General features: G+C 42.2%; 1 protein-coding gene across 3 annotated transcripts in view; it reads right to left on the reverse strand.

The window, feature by feature from the left end:
• TRPC3 (transient receptor potential cation channel subfamily C member 3) overlaps nucleotides 1–16103 on the reverse strand; it is a gene marked incomplete at both ends in the record, with an annotated part of 77622 nt that extends 61519 nt beyond the window's left edge. For all 3 annotated transcript variants that reach the window (XM_080797176.1, XM_080797175.1, XM_080797177.1), the window contains one exon: nucleotides 15889–16103. In XM_080797176.1, the coding sequence (XP_080653302.1) occupies nucleotides 15889–16103 (215 nt within the window). The remainder of the gene's footprint in view (nucleotides 1–15888) is intronic.
• Nucleotides 16104–24966: the final 8863 nt, after the last annotated feature.

Below are 24966 nucleotides of genomic sequence, written 5' to 3' on the forward strand. Positions count from 1 at the left end.
ATGGACAGAAGACATGAACAGACACTTCTCCAAAGAAGACATACAAATGCTAAAAACACATGAAAAATTGTTCATCATCACTAGCCATCAGGGAGATTCAAATTAAAACCACATTGAGATACCACCTTACACCAGTTAAAATGGCCAAAATTAACAAGACAGGAAACAACAAATGTTGGAGAGGATGTAGAGAAAGGGGAACCCTCCTATACTGTTGGTGGGAATGCAAGTTGGTGCAGCCACTTTGGAGAACAGTGTGGAGATTCCTTAAGAAATTAAAAATAGAGCTACCCTATGACCCTGCAATCGCACTATTGGGTATTTACCCCAAAGATACAGATGTAGTGAAAAGAAGGGCCATATACACCCCAATGTTCATATCAGCAATGGCCACAGTCACCAAACTGTGGGAAGAACCAAGATGCCCTTCAACGGACGAATGGATAAAGAAGACATAGTCCATACATACAATAGAGTATTATGCCTCCATCAGAAAGGATGAATACCCAACTTTTGTATCAACATGGACGGGACTGGAAGAGATTATGCTGAGTGAAATAAGCCAAGCAGAGAGAGTCAATTATCATATGGTTTCACTTATTTGTGGAGCATAAGGAATAACACAGAGGATATGGGAAGATGGAGAGGAGAAGTGAGTTGGGGGAAATTGGAGGAGGAGACGAACCATGAGAGACTGCGGACTCTGAGAAACAAACTGAGGGTTTTTGAGGGGAGGGGGTGGGAGTTTGGGTGAGCCTGGTGGTGAGTATTATGGAGAGCACGTATTGTATGGACCACTGGGTGTGGTGCATAAACAATGAATTCTGGAACACTGAAAAGAAATTTTAAAAAATAAATAAAAATTAAAATAAAAAAGTAAAAATAAATAAAATTAAAATTCATGTTTTTAATGCTTATATATTTTAATCCCTTGGTTGACAAAAATTTTTAAATATGGGTGCTTATTGGCAACCATTACCTTATAATCTTTCTGAAACTAATGAAATGCCCTATCAGTGTAGTATGGATATATGTTGTGTAGGGTAGCATACTGAGTGAGGTGTGTGGAGTGTATGGTAAGTGTGGGAGACAAGGAGGTGCAAGACTGGATTGGGGCTGTGGTGTGGTGTGTGTGTGTGTGTGTGTGTGTGTGTTGGTATGAGGATGACTTTTAGGTGGACAAGAACTGGGAAATGGCATTCACTGACCTGCATCGAAGAGAACTTTGCTTCAAGACCAAACTCTATTACAAGGTTTTAAACAAATCTGATAAATACTGTTATTGTGGCAGGTGAGTATGTTTTTTTACTCCTAATGGTACTGACTTACTGGGTTCATATTTTTACTATGAAGCTACAAACTGGAATTTTTCAAATGGCTAGAATTTCCATATGGCATAAAAGATGAATTTTGTGCTTACCAATGATACTAACATTTTCCATAACTGCAGAAGATATTTGCAGAGTATATATGTCTGAAGAGTTCCTGTCTATACTCAAATACATTATCTTAGGGGAAATAAACTCATTATTAAGGTGTCACATCTTAATGGACAGGGCTTTTTATCTAATGATTGCTACCTACCTACAACAAAAATCACTTATAAAAACCCCACTTTTTTTCTCTCCAAAGAGTGTGATTTTAAAATACTGGAATATGATTTTTAACGAATTTTTCTTTACATTTCTTAGTATTTAGAAGTTTTTTCTTAGTATCTCTTCCTCTTTTAGAACTAATATCTCCATATTGTGTATTTGTGCTGAAATGTGGCATATTAGTACTATACAACACATATCACATGAGTCATTTTGATTTTATCTTTAAAATATTCTAACACTGAGTTAAGTGTGAAGTCAATTTCTGAATTAGAACAAATTATACAGCTATTTCAAAATAAAAGAGCTGATCTAATGCTACTTATCTTCATGGCAAATCCATGTAGGAAGTGACTTTGGAAAAAAAAAGATTCCTAACACTGTTTCTCTAAATGTGACATGAGGACCACCTGCCCCAAGATCATTTGTAGTGCCTATTAAAATGCAGATTTCTGGGACCCATCATTAATCTGGAATGATATAATGGTGTGAGTCACACTGAATTCAACTTGTCCACAATCATAAACATGGCCCCAATCTCAGCTGGTCTTGACAATGCATCTCCTCTAGCATGAGAAATAAGGAAGGAATGAGGGTGAAAGGGAGAGGATGCCTCGCTTTAGTAATACTAACACTAAAATCATTTTGCCAGACAGTTTCTTACCTTCAGATCCTCATCCAGTGGGTTGACTCATTCAGCCCTGCAAGGGTCCATTGCACAGGGCCTTCTTTCTTGTAAGAGCACTGAAGTGACCACTGACCTAAACCAGATGCTCTACAAGTACCAGTGTAAGCTCAGGCTGATATGGATTGCTAGTAATATCTGTCTGCTGTGGACTGAACTGGTCCCCCCAGAAATCCATATGTTTAAGCCCTAATCCCCAGTGTGATGGCATCTGGGGATGAGTCTTTGGGAGGTCTGGAGGCAATTATGATTAGATGAGGTTATGAGGGGAGAGCCTGCATGATGGGATCAGTGTCCTTGCAAGAAGAAACAGCAGAGAGCTCTCATGTTTTTTCCCTCCGTCTGTCTCCCCACCTCAAGTCCCCCACCCCACCCCCAGCAAGAAAACAGCCACCTGCAAGCCAGGAAGAGAGAGCTTCCACTGGAAACTGACCATACTGGCACCATGATCTCGGACTTCTGACCCTCACAACTGTGAGAAAAAAACACTTTTGTTGTTTAAGGCAGTCTATGGTACTTTGCTGACAGCCCAAGCTGAGTAAGACAGCGACCATACATCTTAAGAAAAAAAAAATACATGCTATATGAAACAAACTTTGGGTTCTCGGTACTTCTCCAAACACTTAAGCAGATAAGAAGTTCTTTCTGAGAAATACTTTGGTGTACCCAAAGGCAACCCTTTGCTCCATTCTATTCAGAGGTAAAAATATGAGTAACACTCCTCAGTTTTTGTAACTCTGACATAAACTCATCTGATTTCTAACACTGTTTCCCTAAATGTGACATGAGGACCACCTGCCCCAAGATCACTTGCAATGCCTATTAAAATGCAGATTTCTGGGATGCACATTAGATTAACTAAATCAGAATCTCTTGTGGGTGGGGATATGGAATATGCATTTTATTTTTTTAAAAAGATTTTATTTATTTATTTGAGAGAGGGCGTAAGAAAGCATGAGAGAGAGAGAGAGAAAGAGAGTGAATGCATAGGCAGAGGGGACGGGCAGAAAGAGAAGCAGACTCCCCAAGGAGTAAGGAGCCCAATGCAGGGCTCAATCCCAGGACCCTGGGATCATGACCTGAGCTGAAGGCAGACGCTCAACCAACTGAGCCACCCAGGTGCCCAGGAATATGTATTTTTGATGAGCATCCTTTGAAACTCCCAAGCACACTAAAGGTTGGGAACATCCAGCATAAAAACAATGGGATTATCCCGAATCAATGACCCCAGACTATGAGACCTTTAAACATCTGTCATTCTGGCCCTGCCAAAAGTAAACTTGAAATAACATGTGTGGGCAGTGCAGTCTAAGGGACAAGAGGCCTTATGTTCATGTAATTTCCCTTTGTTTTATTACCATTTAAAATTAGAAGGAAGCAAGTCCCTGAATCAAAGTAAATGAGAAGCCTGCAAAATGCCTTCACCAGTGACTCTGTAATGTCACGCCCTTGTTTTTATCAAGGATTGATATTTTTAAAAGGTTACTATGTCTTCTTCAAAATCCATTTAAAGGGTTAAAGAGGCCATCCATTATCATATCCATATCCATTGTACTTTTTTTTTCTTAAGATTTTATTTATTTATTTGACAGACAGAGATCACAAGTAGGCAGAGAGGCAGGCAGAGAGAGAGGAGGAAGCAGGCTCCCTGCTGGGCAGAGAGCCCTATGTGGGGCTCGATCCCGGGACCCTGGGATCATGACCTGAGCCGAAGGCAGAGGCTTTAACCCACTGAGCCACCCACGCGCCCCTCCATTGTACCTTTTATGAGGATTCAAGTACTAAAATTATCCTAGAATTGTGTATTAATAGGCCTCTCTCCAAATCGGTTTGCTTCCGTTAATCTAATAATATATAAACTATATAATAATATATATATATAAATATATAATACTATATATTACAGTATATAATACTATATAACTATATAATAATATATAAACTATAAAATATATAAACTATACGACCCTTGCCTTCCCCTCTCCCTCCAGAAAATACAGTAATTTAGCTGAGATCTAAAAGTGCCCAGTTACCATTACTATTCTACCCCAGATTTCTGGTACGTACTTTTTTCTCCTCCGAAATGATTTCTCACACAGATGTAAAATCAATTATCCTGTATTCCAGGTGTTCTATATCTTTTTATGGTTACATGAATTCTTTTTTAAAGAAACATAGTCTTAAATATCCCCTCACATGTGCACATATTCCTGCATGGCCAGATAATGCTTTATTTGTCATTATCCAGGGACCCATAGGGAGTAAGTACTCAAAAACTATCTGTTCCATTGAGCTCCCAAATCTCTTCCCAGGCTCTGTCCTCTCCCTTGACCTCAGATCCCACACGTACAACTATCTGTCCCTGGGTCACTCTAAAATGTCCCAACTCACCCTCTCCCTTAACAAGCACCCCCTCCAGATTAAGCAACTTTTTTATTTTATTTTTTTAAAGATTTTATTTATTTGACACAGAGAGAGAGAGAGCACAAGCAGGGGGGAGCAGCAAGCAGAGATAGGGAGAGAAGCAGACTCCCCATTGAGCAGGGAGCCCAGTTCAGGGCTTGATCCCATGCCTGAGCCAAAGGCAGCTGCTTAACCAACTGAGCCACCCAGGCGCCCCCAGATTAAGCAATTTCAAGGTCATCTATGACTCACCATCTTGATGCTATTAGTCTCAAAGTTCTGAACCTTCTGCTTTGGAATATTTCTTGTACTGGACCCTCCCTTCCAATTCTCATTGCCAGCACCGTCCTCCAGATCTTTAACCAATCATAGCTGGATCATTACAGCTTTCCAGCAAAGATGACAGGAAGGAAAGCTACTAAACTTTACTCAGCACCCGGCATATAGGTATGTTTTTTGTGCTATCATACTTAATTTCCATTTAGTTATGAAGCAGGTATTATTTCCCTTTCATAGATAAGAAAACTGGAATTACAAAACCTGCCCACCATAACATAGATAGCAAAACGCAATCTGGGCTTCAACTGGGGTCTGTCTGACTCCAGATTCTTTCCAGTGCCACAAGCTACGCCTAATTTTCCTCCTTTTATGCCACCGCCATCCCCAGCATCTTGCTCTTTTTAAATTCTGCTTTTACTCTCACAGGCCTCTTAAACAACAACCACAAACAAACTAGAATCCTCCGGTTGACCTTCAAGGATGCTGAGCAGCCAACCTTGTTTTCCTCCCCCTCAGATTCATTTCTCAGTGTCCTATAAACACATTATCCTGCTTATTTCTATACTGTCAAGGGTATTCCAATATAGTCAAGGGTATTTTGGGAAAAAAGTAGTAAGGTGCTTTTCTCTTTTGTCTCTCCAAATATAGTACCTTTGCCCTGGTTGACTCAGGACGTCTTGCTGTGGGGGTAGCCGGAGAGGTGTGGCGGGGGGAAGGGCGAGTGGTTAGTTAGAGTTAGGTGGGTGTGTTTAAGGGAAAAGTAGAGAAGACAAAATTTAGAGGCATGCAAAGAGAAAGAGTAAGGTAATTTTCAGCTTTTTGTAGGAAAAATGGGATTTCACATCCTAACAGAAGAAAGAAAAAATAGGGAAATAAAAATTAAGATGTAGAGTCAAGAAAGTGAGGCCAAGAGATCTGGGACAGCCTAGCTCAGTTAAGTAGGAAATGGTGTGGGATTTCTTAAGCCACCCTAAGTTCCCATGTGGTGTGGACCCTGTGCTGAGAGCCAGAGACCCTCCTCCCTGAGGAGGGACACCACTGGCGCTGTAAAGCTGGATTAGAGCTCTGGAGCTCCTGGGAGCTGAGCTCAAACCATATATGCCAAGGAACATGTCTGGGTTATAACAAAGGCAAGTCAGCCAAGATCAAGTTCTTTTCACTGACAAGCAGCACCCAACTAGACAATGAACATCCCCCAGAGACCAGAAGAATCAGAGGACAACAACTCTTTCTTTCTTCCAGGGAACGCGCAAGTTCCCTTCCTCCAGTGCCCAGATGCTACAGAGGACAGCGGGGGCAGGGGAGTGGGTGCTTTCTGAGAGCCTGAGCTATTTTATCCAAGCAAGAGGCTATTTATTAAAAGGAAAATTTACTTTATAACATCAAACCAGGATCAATGAAATTGGCTTCACAGCGTCTCCCCAGAATGCCCTGAACTAGAGGTATATACATAAACCATAAGGAGACTACGACTCCCTGCAGAGATTGGAAGGAAGAATCAGCAAGCAAAAGAGTTCCTTAGATATGAACTCAAGGCACAAGGAGGCATTGCCCTAGTTGACCTCATCCCTGCATTAGTGTAGGGCAAGTCTTCCCTCCTGTTAACCCACATTAACTGTTTAATCGCTCAATTAACATAATTGCTTAATTGATTGATTGTTTAATTTGCTTATTGGATGAGAATAAGTGTCTGTTTAGCAAACAAACAGAAAAAAACCCAAAATTTAAAAAACGAATTTCAACCACGAAATGGACATTTGGTTCATTTTTTTTTTCTCTCCTGGTCAGCAGGCGGGAGGTTGAAGAGAAAGACCTATCACAGATAGATTACAGAAGCAACACGTGGCTGCTCATCTAAGTTTTTCCAGTTTCTTGACCCTGCTACACCTGCCTCTGGGTAGCTCCTTTTGTTTCCATTCCTGGGCCTACTCTTATTTCTGCCCAATTGATACTAAATCTATAGACAAAGAGACTCAGTCAGAATGGTAAGTCACTTCTTTAAGGTCATTAAAGGATAAAGACTTAGAAGAAGGGAGCGCAGAGATCCTCTCCCAGCTCTCTGTTCTCTACCATGCTGTCTCCGGGGAGTAAGAAAAAATGAATAAAGGTTGCAGATCAAAATAATCTTATTAAAATGTATGCTTAGTTTACGTTTTGGAACATTTGGGTTCTAGAAAGAACAGCTTCAAAAACCTGCTCTTTGGATTGAATCACCATCTCTTTAGGACTCAGCAACAAATGAACGTTATTAAAAAAGTCAAATCCTTTACTGAAACGAAGAATTAGCCAACTACTCAATTCAGCTAGCAAGCTGGCAAACAGACTAACAACACCATCAGTGTGTGCCAAAGCAATGAGAGTAACACCCAAGTTGTTTTGACGAAGCTGTTCACCCCACTGAAGAAAGTCAACGTGCCAACCGGCCAGGATCCAGTCCATCATTCTTTGAAGGGCGAGAGGAACAGAAGGAGCCACACAAGATAAGTACTGTGAAAAGCAAGAGGAGGTGGTGGGGGGAAAGCATCAGAGAGCAATGGGGGTGTTGGGGGTGGTGATAACTGGAAGTGGCGATAAGGGGGGGAAGCAGCAGGCGCTGACAAAGGACAAGAAAGTCAGAGAAGAAAAGTCAAAAAACAGACAAACCTCATAGGCCTCCTGGCAAGCAGGCGTCTGTCAGTCAGTGTGCTGCCTCTGGAGACGCCTGACATCTACAGGATCTGGCTTTTCTGTGAGCGTGCTCGCAGGGAGGGAGGGCGTCTCACAAACAGCCTCAGTGGTGTCATCAAAAACACATGTTTTGAAAATCTCTTACTATATGTATTTGGAGACAGGAAGAAGTGGAGTGGGGGAGACTCTGAACTTCAGTATATCCCCTAAGGGCATCAGCATGCAAGGCTAGAGGAAGGTAGCCCAATCTGTTCAACTGCTTGGTGTACAGGGTACGGGGCTAAGGGGAGTCCCAGGTCCCACACCACACTATCACAGCAGCAACCAACCAATAAGATAAGGAGTTCCATGTAAGAAACAGGAAAGCACAGCTTTCATGTCTAAAGATTCTCATTCCACCAAAAAAAAAAAAAAAAAGTTAGAGATTCTAGCACTTACAAGTCTGAAGAGATATCTGGGTCTCCACAGTAATTAATTTTCTGACAATTTCTGTTGGCCTGTGCTATATTCAGAATCCTCTAGGTATGAGTTTAATAAATCTATTAGACAATGCTAATTTGGGTTTGTACCATAATCGCCAAGTCAGAGAAAAGAGGCTGTTGTATATTTAAGGAGGAAAGCTCTGGTCTTCCCTCTTCATCACTTTCCTTGTCATCCCTCTCGAAAGCTCTTTGCCAGACCCCTCAGCAGCCAAAACCAGAAAAGCAAAAGGGCCACTTAACAGTGTGTTCCTTCCTCCACTGGGAGCAGAAGGGAGGGCCCCTAATCATTGCCTGCGTGACATGATAATACTTCTTAAACGCATGTACCTTCTAGAACTTAGATGTTTCTGCTTCCAGGAACTGTGTTTTGTGTCAACTCTGTTAAACTGACTGTGCATTGCCTTTTTTTTTTTTTAAGTTTTTATTTATTTAACAGAGAGAGAGACAGCACAAGCAGGGGGAGTGGGAGAGGGAGAAACAGGCTCCCCACTGAGCAGGGAGCCTGATGTGGGGCTCAATCCCAGGACCCTAGGATCATGACCTGAGCCGAGCCAAAAGCGGATGCTTAACTGACTGAGCCACCCAGGCGCCCCTGTATTGCTTTTTAATTATCTGCTTTCATGCCTTGCTCTACAATGATACTATAACACCTGAATGGCAGAGACCGCCTCCCTTTATCTCTATACAGCTAGTTTTTAATATGGGGCTGGTGCTTATCTACCTATTGGAGCCAGGGGTGCACAGATGCATGAGTGCTTAAATCCAGAGAACAATTTTCCCCTCCAGTTAAAGAAAACTTTTTGTTACATATGAAAATGTGTGGAAATAAAGGCAGAGGGGAATTAGAATAATTCTCCTATAAAAGTCACAAATAATATGTTAATAATCAGAAGTTAAAGTAATGTAAGCAGTTATTCTTCATTCAAGGCAGATTTCTGCTTAATCACATTTAATTTTTAGTTACACCACAAAAAACTATCTGATGAATCCCACATCTCTTAATTTTGATATTAAAGTGATATTTATCAGGATAATATGGGGATAAATCTTAAAATTAAGAAGCTCTAATAATGAAGCTTATCTTCAAAAATAAACTCTTTCACAATACTTTCTAAAGCTAATGTTTATTATTTTAGGAATATTAAATGAATAATGAAATTAGAAGTCAAATATGAATTCAATGTGTAACTGAACAAGAATTGAGATAAAAACAAACTCAATAACAAAATAAAAATCTTCTACTGACCCAAGAAAAGTTCATATTTGGCTACTAAAATATATTAGATGCTATTATATACATATTAAGATCTTATATAATATATATATAAACTTATATATATGTACATATATATACTTTTAATATTATTAGAAGCAAAGGAATCTGGTTTTCTATCACTATCATCTACATCCTAAGTCAAAAGTCTTACTGTTTTTTTTTTTTTATATTTTATTTTTTTGACAGAGAGAGAGAGAGATCACAAGTAGGCAGAGAGGCAGGAAGAGGGAGGGGGAAGCAGGCTCCCTGCTGAGCAGAGCCTGATGAGGGACTCGATTCCAGGACCCTGAGATCATGACCTGAGCCAAAGGCAGAGGCTCAACCCACTGAGCCACCCAGCTGCCCAAGTCTTACATCTTTAGATGCTTGTTCCTGTCTCATCACCCTGCAACCTACTTTTCAACAGAATCCGTATGTACCATTACTACTTGGCAAAATATATTTAGAAAAGCACAACTGCTATAGAATATTAGCGTCATCATGCCCTTTCCTTAACAGGTCATATACTTGTGGACATTTAAATCTCATTTTTTTAAAATCTCATTTTTTAAAAGATCTAAGACCAAATCCGTACTATCAGCTATTATTTGAATAGTGAAAAGGAGGGAAGTCTACTTTTTAATCAGGTATTTCTTTTGATTAAGTAAGTGTAGACAGACATCCCTGGCCTAGATGCTAAATTAAAGACAAAACACTACACCAATCCTAATTATTCTCATAAAGTCACTGCCGAGCCCCTTATGCCCAAGTGTGAAGTTGGTCACCCATAGTTTACAACTCCAGATCTTCTCTCTGGGGCCAGACTCCTATGTGCTCATCCTGCACGGGCCGCTAACCTGGCTTCCCTGCCAGACTTACACCATGTGGTATTGAGGGCAGCGTTGAGAAGGAAGACTGCTGGTCAAGGTAAGATCCTCCCTCCTGAGGAGACTGCTCAGCAGCCGTTCACTGTTCCTTATGCATGCTCCCTAAGGGGACAATCTCAACCCTGAGCCAGGAAGTTTAAAGTATTCCTTCCTACCAAGAACCTAGGAGCCCAGTAAAAACAGGTTTCTTTCGTGTCACATTTCCCATGGTGTTTTATTCCTTACTGTCAACTGGGGTAAGGGGCTTTATGGGATACTGTAGGCAAAGGCAAAGCATAGTGGTTAAAAATATTGGAGGGGGTAGGAGAGGGAAAGGGAGGAAGGGTGGGAGAAAGAGAGAGAGAGAGAGAGAGAGAGAGGAGATAAACATTTGCTATCCCAGGACAGCAATGAAAAATTCCTAAAATTCTAACCCCATCATTAGATGATGTCCCAGTCCTGCGCCATGATCCTCTCACCACTTTGATGTTAAGAAAAGAGAGAACCATAAATGACATTTGGCAGGGGGCCAATTACGTTTTGAGATATTTTTTTCTCCTTTTTGTTTCCATCCTCAGTGCTCCCACTTAGCGTACAAACTTTCTCAAGTTGACCAGTCATCAGCAGTCAAATTGAAATGATGAATTAATTGGATCTCATAAATGAATTAATACTAATTAGTAGTGTCCTGTGTTATTCCTCCTAGGAGTAAATGCATTTTTAAATTTCTTTGAGGAAGAGAGAAAAGCTGAACCCAGAGGAGGCCACAGTGCGAACAGCACAGCCCTAAGAGCCTAGAGATTTCAGATGACCGGGGGCTGCTGTGAATTAGAGGTCAAACTTCAGCTTTAGTTTATCAATTTGTAAAGAAGAGACTGAATGAGATGATATCCTTTGCAACTCAAACAGTCTATTTCCCCCCCCCCCCAAAATATTCTCTACTAGTTAGATTTAGGAAGTGTGGTACTAAGATATGACTTTAGGTGGGGGAGTTCAAATGACCCTCATATCACACTGTATAGCTTACTATCTACTCCACTCACCCAATAAGATCAGTCATGATTAAGAATAGTTTTCCTTCTGCAGTCTTGGCCTGTTAATAATATAGTCTTCACTAGGGCTTAAATGAACATCTGAAGCATAATCGTAGGGATATTTGGTTTCAAGATGTTGGAATAAAGGCCTCTCTTACCCTTTCTCCTCTTCAAAATTATCCCCTCTAAACAGCAAGGAAAACAGAGAAAAAGAACATAGATTTCATCTTCCATGAAACCAGAAGCCATTTGTTGATATCTGTAACTACACAGTATGTGAAGTTGGAAGAAAGGTAAATGATTTAGTGGAGACAAGGGAGGTCCAACCAGAGTGCCAGAGTGCCTGTAACAACAAGCAAGTTGATCCACCCTGCTCAATGCCAGAAAAGTCCCAGAAATTGAAGGCAAAAGAAATCCCAGAAAGTAGAGATGGGGCAAGAGCCAAAAATAAGGGAATTGGCTGAAAGTCTGTATAAAGAGTAGGTAGACCTCTTTCCCCAGATCTCTACCCCACTGACAGATACCCTCGCCGCTATAAGAAAGATAGGATATGAAATCTCCAGAGAAACAGAAACACAGATGCTCTGGTGGGGATACCAGACCCAAGAGAAGGCAGGTGCTAAGAACAGGGGATCTCTTCCCAGTTCCAGCATGAAATATTATATAAACACAAATTACTGCTTTTGTTATGACACATTTTTGGCAGTACTTCCTCTGAAGAAAAACTAAACAGAATCTTCCTTTCTAGAAGTCTTTGTCTTTTAAAGATAATACTGCTGAGAAATCTAATGACTATGTGTAAGTATGTTAATACATATAAGGATTGATTCTTCTTCCCACGAGTAGACTCATAAGTTTCTCTCTTGATTTATCAGGTATTTGCTAACTATGGGTCAATTCTTCTCTTTTCTTGAAACTGTTCTTTCTAGGCAGGTTTGCCTTAGTACCCACCTGTTCCTTCATCTTTTTCTGTGTCCTTTGCTTGCTACCCTTTCTCTCTACCCTCTAAACAACAACAAAAATAATCATTCCGAAAAGGGAGTCTAGAGCTCTCCTTGTTTCTCTCTTTACATTCTTTCTTTGGATAATATCGTATACTCACATGACTCAGCAACTAGCTCCATCAGCCAGTGGATTCTCAAATTTTCCCAAGCTTTAAACTTGCATTCCTACCTTCCTGCTTGACACCTCTAATCAGAATTATCTGAAAAATCAGATCCTCCTCTTTGTCCTTTCCTTTTCAACAATGACACCAATAATCTTAGTTATCTAGGTCAAAATCCCCAAGTCATCTCTGACCCTGCTTTCTCTCTCTCTCTTTAAGACTTTATTTATTTACTTGAGACAGAAAGTGAGAGAGAGAGAGAGAGAGAGAGCATGGAGAGGGAGGGAAGGAGAGGGAGAAGCGGGCACTCTGCTGAGCAAGGAGCTTGCCATGGGGCTCGATCCCAGGACTCTGGAATCATGACCTGAGCAGAAGGCAGACGCTCAATCGCTCAATGGCTTACTCAATTAAGCCACCTAGGCACCCCCACTGCTTCCTCTTTAAACCCCTCATGGAGCACTGGGTATGGTGCAAAAACAATGAATACTGTTACGCTGAAAAGAAAAAAAAAAAACCAAAACCCTCATGGGCAGTTAGTTGCATATTCCATTGATCCCATCTGTGTATTCAGTTTTCCAATGTCTCTCCTTTCTATTCCATAGTACTATACTATTACAGATCCTAATCTCAGCCTGAATGGCTTTAGTAGCCCCCTAATTTATTTATTTGCATTCTCTCAATTGCCACTTCATCCTACTCTCAGACTGTCTTTGATCAAATTGCTGCTGCTCTGTAACCATTGATGACTCCCTATTGTCTCCTCCTCACAAGATCCTCCATATTAATGCCCAAACCAACAGATCCAGCTAAATCTCAGTGGTCTCCTACATACACTCAATGTTCCAACCAAACTCAATTAGTGTTCCTCAGACCTACCTAGCATTTTGGGGGAAGGGCTTCAATTAACTTCCCACTCTGTCTCTGTCTCTTATCCTATCTTTTAGAGCCCATAAAGGTTTCCTTGATTTCTCCATGACCTTACCATAGTCTGTCACTCTTTACACTTGATCCTTCATAGCTCCATCCTTGTGTGTATGTTTTTATGGTACTCATTTTACTCTAATTTATAGCATAGTAGCTCATGCCCAGTTACATTTCCACCTCTCCCTCATGAGGTTTTAAACTCCTTGACTGCAGAAGAGTTGCCATACTCATCTTCGGGGCTTGCTATACCTAACTTGCACTTGGCACATGCAAATGCTTAAGAATTATCTTTGAATCACATGAGAGCTGCCTTCAGATGCCTTTTGGAGTTTCATCAGATACATTTAATAACTAAAATGAGGTAATCTTGCCAGTGACAGACTACTTGGCCCAAAGTTTGCAAACAACTGGGAAAAGGAAAGTCTTGATTTGAATCAATGGTTGAATAAAGAGTTCTACCAAAGGATATTTTTAAAAAGTCTTGTTAGTGATATAGCAGATGACATTCTTTCTCCTAAGTCAGTCTGTTTAAAATTCCCAAGTGGAATACTGGAGCACAGAGCAGTGAAATGAGCAACAGGATTACCCTCAGGAATCTTTTTGGTAAAAGTGGGATTCTATCTTCAGCATCCTGGCTGAATTTAAAGCCAGCTATTCTAGTCTGACTCCTGAAAATGACCCTGGGGCTTTGAGAGACTGGTTATCCCACTCCAATTCCATCCTAGGCTTGTTGTGCTCACTCTCTGAGCTGTTAAACTGGGGCTATATTCTACGTGAAGCTGGAGTAAAGAGCTGATTTTTGCTACAGATATCAAACTAGTGCCCGACGTTAGCAAACGACAGGACTCAAACATGAAGAGATCGCTGCCCTACCTCCCGAAGAAACGTTTATTAATGTTTGTCTCCTGAACATGACTGGGTCTTCTCAACAGCTTTACAAAGTAAATACACTAGGACATTTACTTGTTGAATTATGTAAAGTCAGAAAATTGAAAAAAAAAATGTTCTATTAGCAGGTAGACAAGTCTGTGATAGAATTTGCCTCAGTATTTTGTGTAGTTGACCTCAAACTCCAAAAGGCCAAGTGAGTACTCTCTGCTCCACCCTACTTTCTCAGATAAGAGGGCTGTGGTGTCCCATTTAGTGTAAGGATTTAAGGTAGCAGGGGAAAAAATTAAATAATCAAGAAACTGAACTGGGTTATAAAAATCAAATTGGCAAAAGGAAAATAGGCAATGTCTTTAAACCTTAGAGAGGATGGGAAGCATGCTGGCCGTGCTTTAATCCCTAAGGATATACCTTCCTTCCATTTCCTGGGACATTTCCACTCCAGGCTAATCTTAGGCAATAACTGAACCACATCGGGATGCGTCGCTCATTTTAAATGACAACCCTTCCCTATGCTATCTGCTCCTAGCCGCTGATTACCGTTTTTTAATAAGCAAATCCGGAAGGGCCAGGAGCGGGTTCTGAGCGGGTTGAGCCTTGCGAGATTAGGTCGGTCTGGAGGTCGCCCAGAGGCCCGGGACCAGGGGTGTGGCAGCTCTAGAACAGCAGGGGGCGCTGCACAACCTCGGTCCCTTCACCAAGAACCACTTACCCCACCCAGACGGTTAGTACCGCCTGCCACGTCTGGCCCCAAGTTCTCTACCTAGGTCTCCGCGTTTTTCCTAAAAAAGACAGTAAACCTCGTGGCACGCCCAAGGTATGTGACAAGAAAAATAGCATGCACCCTATAAAACTAAGGGTTCTCTTTTACTCTTCTCTATGTCTCGTAGCGGTGAAGCTGGCTCCAAGATCTGGAAATTGAGAAAAGTTGCTCTTTCTCACACACTAAGGGCCGACCTCTACCTTCCTTTAAAAAGAAAACAGCTACTGACCCTGAGCCGCCTGGGAACTACAGCCAAAGTTACCACCGAACAGTTCCCGCGCTGCCCCGCGCCCCCTCTCCCTTGGGGAGCTGGCTTCAGTTTGCCCCCAACTGTGAACGGGCCGTCGAGAAACAATGCGACTGGGCAAACTTAGACCCACACAACGTATCGCACATCTTTCCTTCCCTTCTCCCCACTCCCCTGGCCCGGCTCGGCACCGCCGGGAGCGTCGCGGGGGAGACGCACGTTCCCAGCGTACTTTCACGCTGGAGAGCTGGGGAGGAGGTCGAAGTTCGAGCACGCGCCTCGGTCCATGCACACCTTCTCATTCTCTGATTTCCTCGGGTAAGCTCAGGGTTCCTATGCCGACGGGTCCCGGCCGCGGGGCAGTAGTGTGCGTGTAGGAGAGGACGTGTCTGCTTGCTGCAAAACGAGTCTGGCGTCCGTTGTGTGGGTCCGGGGCCGTTCCGTGCGCTTGAACCGGGACAGAGCCCCAGCCACGCCTTCAGCGGTCCCCAAGTCCCTACACAAAGCAGAACCAAGGGGACGAGCTCCCGACCGAGGTCTGCATCCCCAAGTCGCCCCGAACAGAATTGTCATGCCACGCCGGGCGATGTTTGGGGGTCCCTGGCACGTCGTGGGGCGGCCGGGAGGGCGCCATCCTGCCCCCCGCCCGGCACTGCCCTCCCCACGCGCGGGCCGCGGGCCGGCCGGGTACTCACATGTCCAGCCCGGGGGAGAAGGGCGGCGGGCAGTAGCCGTGCGGTTCCCGCGGGGAGGGCGCCGAGCGCGGCTCGAGCCCCCCGTTGACGCCCCTCCAGCCCCGCCGGCGGCGCTGCGGCTCCGAGCCTTCGTCCTCGCCCTCCTCCTCCTCTTCCTCCGGCGCGGGGAAGGTCACCCTCGCTTGCTCCTTGCACTTCCTGACCTTGGTGGACATCGCGCCCGCAGCGGTCCGAGCGTGGGGATGCCGGCCGCCCGCCGCCGCCGCCGCCGCCGGGTCTGTCCGCTGCGCCCCTTCCGCACCGCCGGCCGCTCCGGCAGCCCCGGGCAGCCCCGGGCGGTAAGGCAGCGGGAGAGAACTGCGCGGCCCGACACCGAGCAGTTAGAGGCGGGAACCGAAGCCGAGTCGCCGCCGCCGCCCACCATGAAACCGTGGGAGCAGCCGCCGCGGCTGTAGCTGCGAGGAGGAAGCCCGGGGCCGAGTGGGGCGCTGGTGCTGGGAAAGGCTCTCCCGCCCGGCGGCGGCGGCGGCGGCGGCGCCGAAGCCTCCTCCGTGCGGGGCTCCGGTCTCCGAAAGCATCACTTGCTAGGACACTACCGTTACTCAGGGTGAAGGACAGAGAGGGAGGGAGAGGGGCGGGGGGGGGGATAGAAGGAGGGGGAGAATCAATTCCTTATCAGAGCGAGCTGGAAAGGAAATCAGACCAGCAGGTAGGGAGTGAGGAAATCAGAGAAACTTCCTCCGTATTCTCCCATTTCTCTGCCGGAGGATCTACAGCCTTTTTCCACTTACAGATACAAGTTTCCTAAGGAAGGGAAAAGGAAACCGTCTGGCTTGCTAATTTTTCTGCATTCGTATTTACCCAGTTCGACTCCAGATTTGTTTCAGCAAGCTTCACTTGGTCGTTGTGTTACTCTAAGACTTAGTTGAAACCACAGAGGTTTAAGTACATTTCCTTGGGTGCCTTTGTACCCCAAGAACGGTAATGTTTGAACATGCACGTGCTTCAGGTTTTTTTTTTAAATAAGTCTCAAAACCATCTAACAAGATTTATATACATTCCAATATTTTTCAGCAAAATATAAAGTCTCCTTTTTAAAGCTTCAATAGTAATAATAATTAATAAAACTTTTTTTTTCACTTTAAAGTCAAAAGCAGTATTTCTTCTGGAAGAAAAGACTCGGAGTTTTAGTCAAAAGGAGTCTTAAGGATCAAAGAATTTATCCCTTGTTTTAGAAATAAGAATACTGAGGCCTAAAAAAAAAAAAAAAAAAAAAAAAAGAATACTGAGGCCTAGAAAGACAAAGTAAACTAGTCACAGGAGGCAGCTAGTGAGAAAACTCAGATTAGACTGGGGTAAGTGTATTTTCCAAGGCTTTCTATTGCCTCTGTTGTCTCAAATATGCAGTTTTCAATCAAATCCAACTTGAAAGAGTCACGAAAATACTAGGCATGCTATGATAAGATAAAATAAGATACCCATGTTCTAACTGTATCAATTACACTGTATATTTTCAGGGAGCAGTTCTTCCCGAAATTAAATAAAACACAAGTAAGGAAATGTAGTAGCTCTTTTCAGTTCAGTTCTTTAAAATTAAATGAAATACTGTGTTTTATTAAGTTGATAACAAATCTGCATGTTTAAAGAAAATATATTTTTTGTATATCTGACACAGAAAATACAAGTAAATATCGTCTAGTGCTTTACACTTGCAAGCAACTTTTCCGTATTAGCACATGCAGAAATGGAGGTGTTAAAATCTTCACAATATATGTTTCTAGACCCCTTCAATTCCACTTCGGAAATATCTCTAAAGCAAGACTGCTGTCTGCACTCCAATACCACTGCCTCAGTTCAGGCTCCCAGGGACCTCCTGGCTCTCTGTCTTTATGCAGCCTACCTCTCCCCATACCATTTCATTTTCCACACTATTAGACAGACCATGCTCAGAGCAAGTCTGATCGTGACTTTTCGCTATAAAAATCTCTGGTGGCTTTCCACTGCTTTCAGGTTAAGATCCAAATTTGGCATGCCCAGCCCTTAGTGGTCTGACCCTATTACTTCGCTCTCTCCTCCCATCCTCCCTCATACACATTCTAACTCCAATTACCCTGAACTTCTCACTCATCACCTGACATTCTAGACACTTTCTCATTTCCCTGCCTTTGTCTCTAGGACTCCTGTCACTGAAATGTCTCTCTTCCCCTGTTCACCCTGTACACTTCTACTTTTTCCCAAAGACTTCGGTTACATGTGGCTTCCAATCTGATCCCCTTTCTATATCTCAGTGAAGTTCTCACAGCCTCTGGTCCTTACCCGTGGCCCTCCATGCATACCACAGTCTTACCACTGGTCACATCATACTGAAATTAACTCTGTGGCTGTGTCCTCTTTAGACTAAATTCCTTGAGAATGGTCTGGGGTCTTAATTACTTAGAGCCACTTGGGGGCTTATCTTTTGTTTTTGCCATTTAGCTCAGTACATGATGTGCTGCAGAAGCTCAACAAATATTTGTTGAATTAATTTATGAAGTCTACAGCTTCTTTATAATTATGTTAAGTTCATGAACTGCTTTCTTTTTTAAGATTTTATTTATTGAGAGAGAGTGCATGAGAGAGCACGAGATGGGGCGAGAGGCAAAAGAGAAGGGAGAAGCAGACTCCCTGCAGAGTAGGGAGCCTGAGTACTCAGGGCAGGATCCCAGGAACCTGGGGCCATGACCTGAGCCCAAGGCAGACACTTACCGGACAGAACCACCCAGGAGCCCCTTGAACTGCTTTTATTAGGCTCTGAATAGAAGTACTATGGGAATGCTGGAGTCACCAGGGTTTACTCTTACACGCTGTATTAGTTTTGCTAGGGCTGCTATAACAAAGTATCACAGACTGGATGAAAAACAGAAATTCATTTTCTGACAGTTCTGGGGGCTAGAAGTCCGAGATCAAGATGTTGGCAGGGTTGTTTTCCTCTGACAGATTGTAGGTGATCATCCTCTCCTGTGTCTTCACGTGGTCTTCCTTCTGTGTCTGTGTCCTAATCTCTTGGAAGGGTATCAGTCATTTGGGTTAGGGCCTCTGACCTCATTTTTAACTTTAATGACCTCTTTAAAGACTCTGTCTTCTAATAGACATCCTGAGGTGTTGGGGAGTATGACGTCAACATATAAATTTCCAGGGGGTGGAGGGGGCAGCTCAGTTCAGCTCATAACATAAATTAATTCTCCTGGACTGAGAGAACTCTTTTCCCAGAGTCTGCTAACATTTTTATTCTTAAGAAGTATGCCCCTGATATTATGCTGAGCGAAATAAGTCAGTCAGAGAAAGACAATTATCATATGATCTCCCTAATATGAATAGTTTGAGAGGCAATGTGGGGGGCTTAAGGGGTAGGGAAGGAAAAAATGAAACAAGATGGGATCGGGAAGTAGACAAACCATAAGAGACTCTTAATCTCACAAAACAAACAGGGTTGCTGGGGGGAGTGGGGGAGGGAAAGGGTGGTTGGGTTATGGACATTGGGGAGGGTATGTGCTATCGTGAGTGCTGTGAAGTGTATAAACCTGGCGATTCACAGACCTGTACCCCTGGGGATAATAATACATTATATATTAATAAAAATTTTAAAAATTAAAAAAATAAGATAGAAAACAAAATAAAATTAAATGAATTTGCATTTAAAAAAAAGAAGAAGAAGAAGAAGAAGTATGCCCCTGAGACTGATGACAACCCAGAGGAAGGAAATCTGAAAGAAAGTAGGTTCTTGAAGAGAAAGGAAATATAGACTTCCCTGGCATAAGCCAGCTTTATCTTATTTCCTTCTTTTGTAAAAGAAGATCTATCACTGCATACATGTTGTTCGATGTCTGTGTATTCATGAAATGAGTGTTCGCCTAACATACATTCAAAATCCATTACTCCTTTGGGGGAAAAATCATTATTCAATATTCAGAAAATCCAACTGTTGAAGTTTATTTTCAAGAAGAGATGACCACTGAGGCATAAATAAAGCATAACTTTTATGCTAAGTCCAAATAAAATAAAAATTATTTTTTAACCTGATAGCAGAAGATGATCTCCCAATTTCCTCCTAAATTTCTAAAAAAATGCTGTATTTTCTTTCAAATCTATTTCACACACTGCAGAAGGCCCCTGTTCTCTTTCTCTGTGTCTTTCTTTTCCTTTCTCCAGTGCTGTCTGTAACACACCTAATAAGAAGACACTCTTAGGCAGTAATTCTTGCACCCCAAGATGAAGGTTAGCAATTTTCTCAAGGGAGCAAGAGCATGGGAACAGGTATAATGTTCCAGATAGTGCACATTTTTTTTCCTCCTTAAGAACAAAAGTTCTCTTATAAATGAATTTTGCTTCGCTTTTTAAAAAAAGATTTTATTTTTTAGAGCAGTTTTAGGTTGGCAGAACAATTGATTAGAAGGTACAGAGATTTCCCATATACCCTAAGCATATATGCATATACTCCCCCATTATCAATATCCCCCACCAAAGCAGCACATCTGTTAAAACTGGTGAAGCTACATTGACGACACATCATTATCGTCCAGAGTCTATAGTTTTCAATGGAGTTCACTTTAAGAGTTGTACATTCTGTGGGTTTGGACAAATTTAAAATGACATGTATCCACCTTATGGAGGAGTTTCATTGCCTAAAAATCTTCTGTGCTCTGCTTATTCATCTCTTTTGCCTCCCAAACCCTGGCAACCACTGATCTCTTTATTGTTGCTATAGTTTTGCCTTTTCCAGAATGTCATAGAGTTGGAATCATACAGTATGTTGCCTTTTCAGATTGCCTTCTTTCACTTTGTAAGATTCATTTTGGTTTCCTTCGTGTCCTTTAATAGCTTGAGAGCTAATTTCTTTCTTCTTTTTTTTATTAACATATTATTTGTTTCAGGAATACAGGTCTGTGATTCATCAGTCTTGCACAATTCACAGCACTCACCATAGCACATACCCTCCCCAGTGTCCGTCACCCAGCCACCCCATCCCTCCCACTCTCCTCCCCTCCAGCAACCCTCAGTTTGCTTCCTGAGATTAAGAGTCTCTTAAGGATTGCCTCCCTCTCTGGTTTCATCTTGTTTCATTTTTCCCTCCCTTCCCCTGTGATCCTCTGTCTTGTTTCTCAAATTCCTCATATCAGTGAGATTGTATGATAATTGTCCCTCTCTGAGTCACTTATTTCACTGAGCATAATACCCTCTAGTTCCATCCACATCGTTGCAAATGGAGAGCTCATTTGTTTTTAACACTGAATAATATTCCAGTGTCTGGATGTACCACAGTTTCTTTATCTACTCACCTAATGAAGGAACTCTTCCTTGTTTCCAAGTTTGGGCAATTATAAATATAGCTGTTAGAAACATCCATATGCAGGTTTTTGTGTGGACACACTTTGTCAACTCCTTTGGTAGATCCCAAGGAGCATGCTTGCTGGATCACATGGTAAAAGTATGTTTACTTTTATAAGAAACATCCAAACTGTCTTCCAAAATGGCTGTATGGTTTTGCATTCCCACCTGAATGAATGAGAATTCCTGTTGCTCCACATCCTCTGCAGCATTTAGTGATGTCAGTGTGCTGGATTTTGGCCATTCCGAAAGGCATGTAGTGGTATCTCATGGTTTCAATTTGTATTTCTCTAATGACATATGGTGCTGAGCACCTTTTCATATGCTTGTTTGCCATCTGTATCTCTGGCGAGGTGTCTATTAAGATCTTTGGCCCTTTTTTAATCAGGTTGGTTGGTGTCCTATTGTTGAGTTTTAAGGCTTTGTGTATTTTGGATAACACTCCTTAATCAGATGTGTCTTTTGTAAATACTTTCTCCCAGTCTGTGGCTTGTCATCTCATTCCTTTGATTCTTTGCTTTTTAAAGTAAACCTAAGTCTTTAACTTTCTTAGCAGCGTAAACTAGTGAGAGGGGAACTGCTGCCTATAAGAAAAATTGAACCTAAAAAAAGGAGGATCCCTAAACTTACAGTGTGGCAGTTAATACTCTAATGCCTTTTGTACCGAATTTACAGTGTCCTGTTAACCATAGGTCACTAATGCTCATAGGTCTCTTCTAGACAGGAGGTTTCAGATACTTTCCTACCTCAAGCACGCGTTTGAAAATTTCTTCATGAGTCACAAGTTTGGAAGTCAAAATGTTCTTTATCACAGAAAGAAGTTGTAAGTGATGGTTATATTTCCTCGGCAGCTCACAAATACCAAGTTAGCTTAAAGTTGGTTCAGTGACAGTTACCACCCCTGCACTGGCCCAGAGGCCTGGAATCAAACCCCACCTCACTGCTTAACTGGTTCTGTGACATTGGGGTATATAGATACACACTCTGTAAGATATAATCATAGTACTTATTTCACAGGGCTGTTATGAAGAGGCTCATTGTTCATTGCACTTAAAACTTTGCCTGGCCCATGATGGGTACTGTGTAAGAATTAGCTACTATTGGCTCACTCTTGTGGTCTATAGAATGAATGATGGAAATGGGAAGTCTGGGTCCTAAAGCAAGGACCTACCTTGTCTGATTTCGATACATTTACTAAATGGTGTAATTGTTGACTTCCTTGTCTGTCTCCCACACGGGACTCTAATGTCTTACCTGAGCTTGTCACAGCAGTGTAAGCATAAAACTGGAAGCATAGTGAGAGTTCAATAAATGGTAACTAGTAATGAATAGTAGCAGTGGCTGTTGCAACAACAGATACTCAATAAATATTTATGCATAGAAGATCCAGGAGTGAGGAGAAGGAGAAAGAGGATGTTCTTCCTCTGCTTTGAACACAGTGCCAACTTCAAGACTGTCAGAATGTGTGCAGTTTCTCTTGGGCATCTCCCTAGTCTTTCTCTCTCTACTCTTTCTCTCACATCTTTTCCTACCTTAGAGTGCTCAGCTGCCCTGCACTACAGACTCTGACATCATATTGTTTTCATTCTCCCTCAATATTATCTCTCTGGCCTGCTATGCCCCCAAACTGCTCCAAACTTCACAATTACCCCTCTTCTCCCCTACCAGTGAAAATTGCTATTCCTTCATAGCAGCCAATCTCAGCTAACTTTTAAAGGACAAGTATCTTACACAGATTCACACGCATGTGTGTAAAAACCCAAGAGTCCTTAATGCTCCAAGAGATTTACATTTTTCAGAACTGCAGTGATTATCCATTTAGTTGTGTGTTGAAGTGAAATGAAAGGAGGGTGCTTTTGGGGAGGATGGAACATGCGGTTGAGAGCTGCCAAATAGCCAGCCTGCTCTGGGGTAACTTTCCTACAGAGTTTTGGACTTTCATTTTTCATCTTCCCACTACTAAAGTTACAGTACCCAACTGTTTTAAAATTGCCTCCATTCCTCTCCCCATCAGCATCTGCCCATAGTATTGTCAAGAAAGACTTGACAGTTTGCGGGGTGGGGTAAGAGTGGAAAATGGGCTAAGGGACAGAGCTAGGGACTTTATGTATAGTCTCAAGCTTGAGAAAATAGGGACAGAAATTTATTATTGTTCAATTCTCCACGGGTGCCTCACATTTCTGTACATCTTGCAAGCAGAGGCAATGGCTGCTTTTGTTCTGGAATATCTTTTCAAGGGTGTTTGTATTGAATACAGCCTTGGAAGACAGAGATACAGTCCCTCTATGGAGCAAAAAGTAGGTTCGTATACTGTCCAGAATAACAAAGAGAATGTGAACAACGTTCACATGGGCTTACTTATCATTACAAAAGATTCAGTTACCGAAGCTCAGAGTTCCTGTCTTATAATGCACCCCATTGCCTGTGAAGGGATCATCTAGCTCTCTTCATGTCACTCTGGGAATTGAGACTCAGGGAACAGGCACAAATGCTGACACTCTGGCTCATGTTATTGCTGTGAGTAATGCACTGTCCTTTGTCTCTGGTCCGGGGGTTTTGTGCCTTCTGCCAGCATCCATGAAACTGTGTCAACTTGTGAGCTTGGGAATAGTGTAAAATCTCAGATGCTTTATAATTCTTGACAACTATTACGTCTACAGATGAAAAAAATTCACAACTGTACCCCCCCAAGCCTGAACAGAAATCTCCAAGAGTAAATTAATTTCTTTTTTTTTTTTTCCTTTTCAGTTGAAATAGAGTTGACACACACGCTATATTAGTTTCAGGTGTATAACGTAGTGATTCAACAGGTTAATATATTATGCTATGCTCCCCACAATCCAAGAGTAAATTAGATTCTTATAGGAATTGTAATAACTTTCCCATGGGACTAAATGCATTATTAATTAATTTTTCTATGCCAATTCTTTTACATATTTGCTAATATGATTTTTTTTATGTGAAACTAGTACCAGTGGAAATCAATGCTCTCTGCTAATAAGATGCAGACTTCATACATGCTTACAGTTTTGTATCCACAATCGGAGGAGTGGCTTGATGCCAGCACTGCCCCTTGAGGCTCTGAGTGCTGTTGTGTTTAGAGGCTGGGGGGAAAGGGAGGGTACATGTTTAGTTTTCTTTTTCTTGACCTCTGTCTGTGTGTACATACAGAAATCAAATCTGTGTAGCCTCTCTTTTTGGCAAGGATAAGAACAACTCTGCTCCACCCTAATCCCGATGATCCTTGCCCACCTCCTTCCAAAACCTATTTAGAAAAATTTTTTTTTAAGATTTTACTTGCTTATTTGAGAGAGAGAGAGAAAGCACAAGCAAGGGGAGCAGCAGGCAGAGGGAGAAGCAGGCTTCCCGCTGAGCAAGGAGCCTGATGCAGGACTTGATCCCAGGACTCTGGGATCATGACCTGAGCTGAAAGCAGATGCTTAACTGACTGAGCCACCCAGGTGCCCTCCAAAATCTATTTAAAGACATGTTCCTTAAAATTACATTTGTCCTTCCTTGAGGGAGAATAGAAATACTGATTACTTACAAATGGAAAACTGGCAAAAATGTGTCCTATAAGTTACCCGTTAGAAAGGGAGTTTGAAAAAATAGAGAAGTTCAATCTTTCCAGTCATAGTATTTATACCTTTAGTGAAATGAGCTAATTCATTTCTTATTTATATTATTCCCGTACAGGGTGAATTCTTAGGACAA

The sequence above is a fragment of the Martes martes genome (genome assembly GCF_963455335.1).
Source record: "Martes martes genome assembly, chromosome: 2".
NCBI classification, from domain to species: Eukaryota; Metazoa; Chordata; class Mammalia; order Carnivora; family Mustelidae; genus Martes; species Martes martes.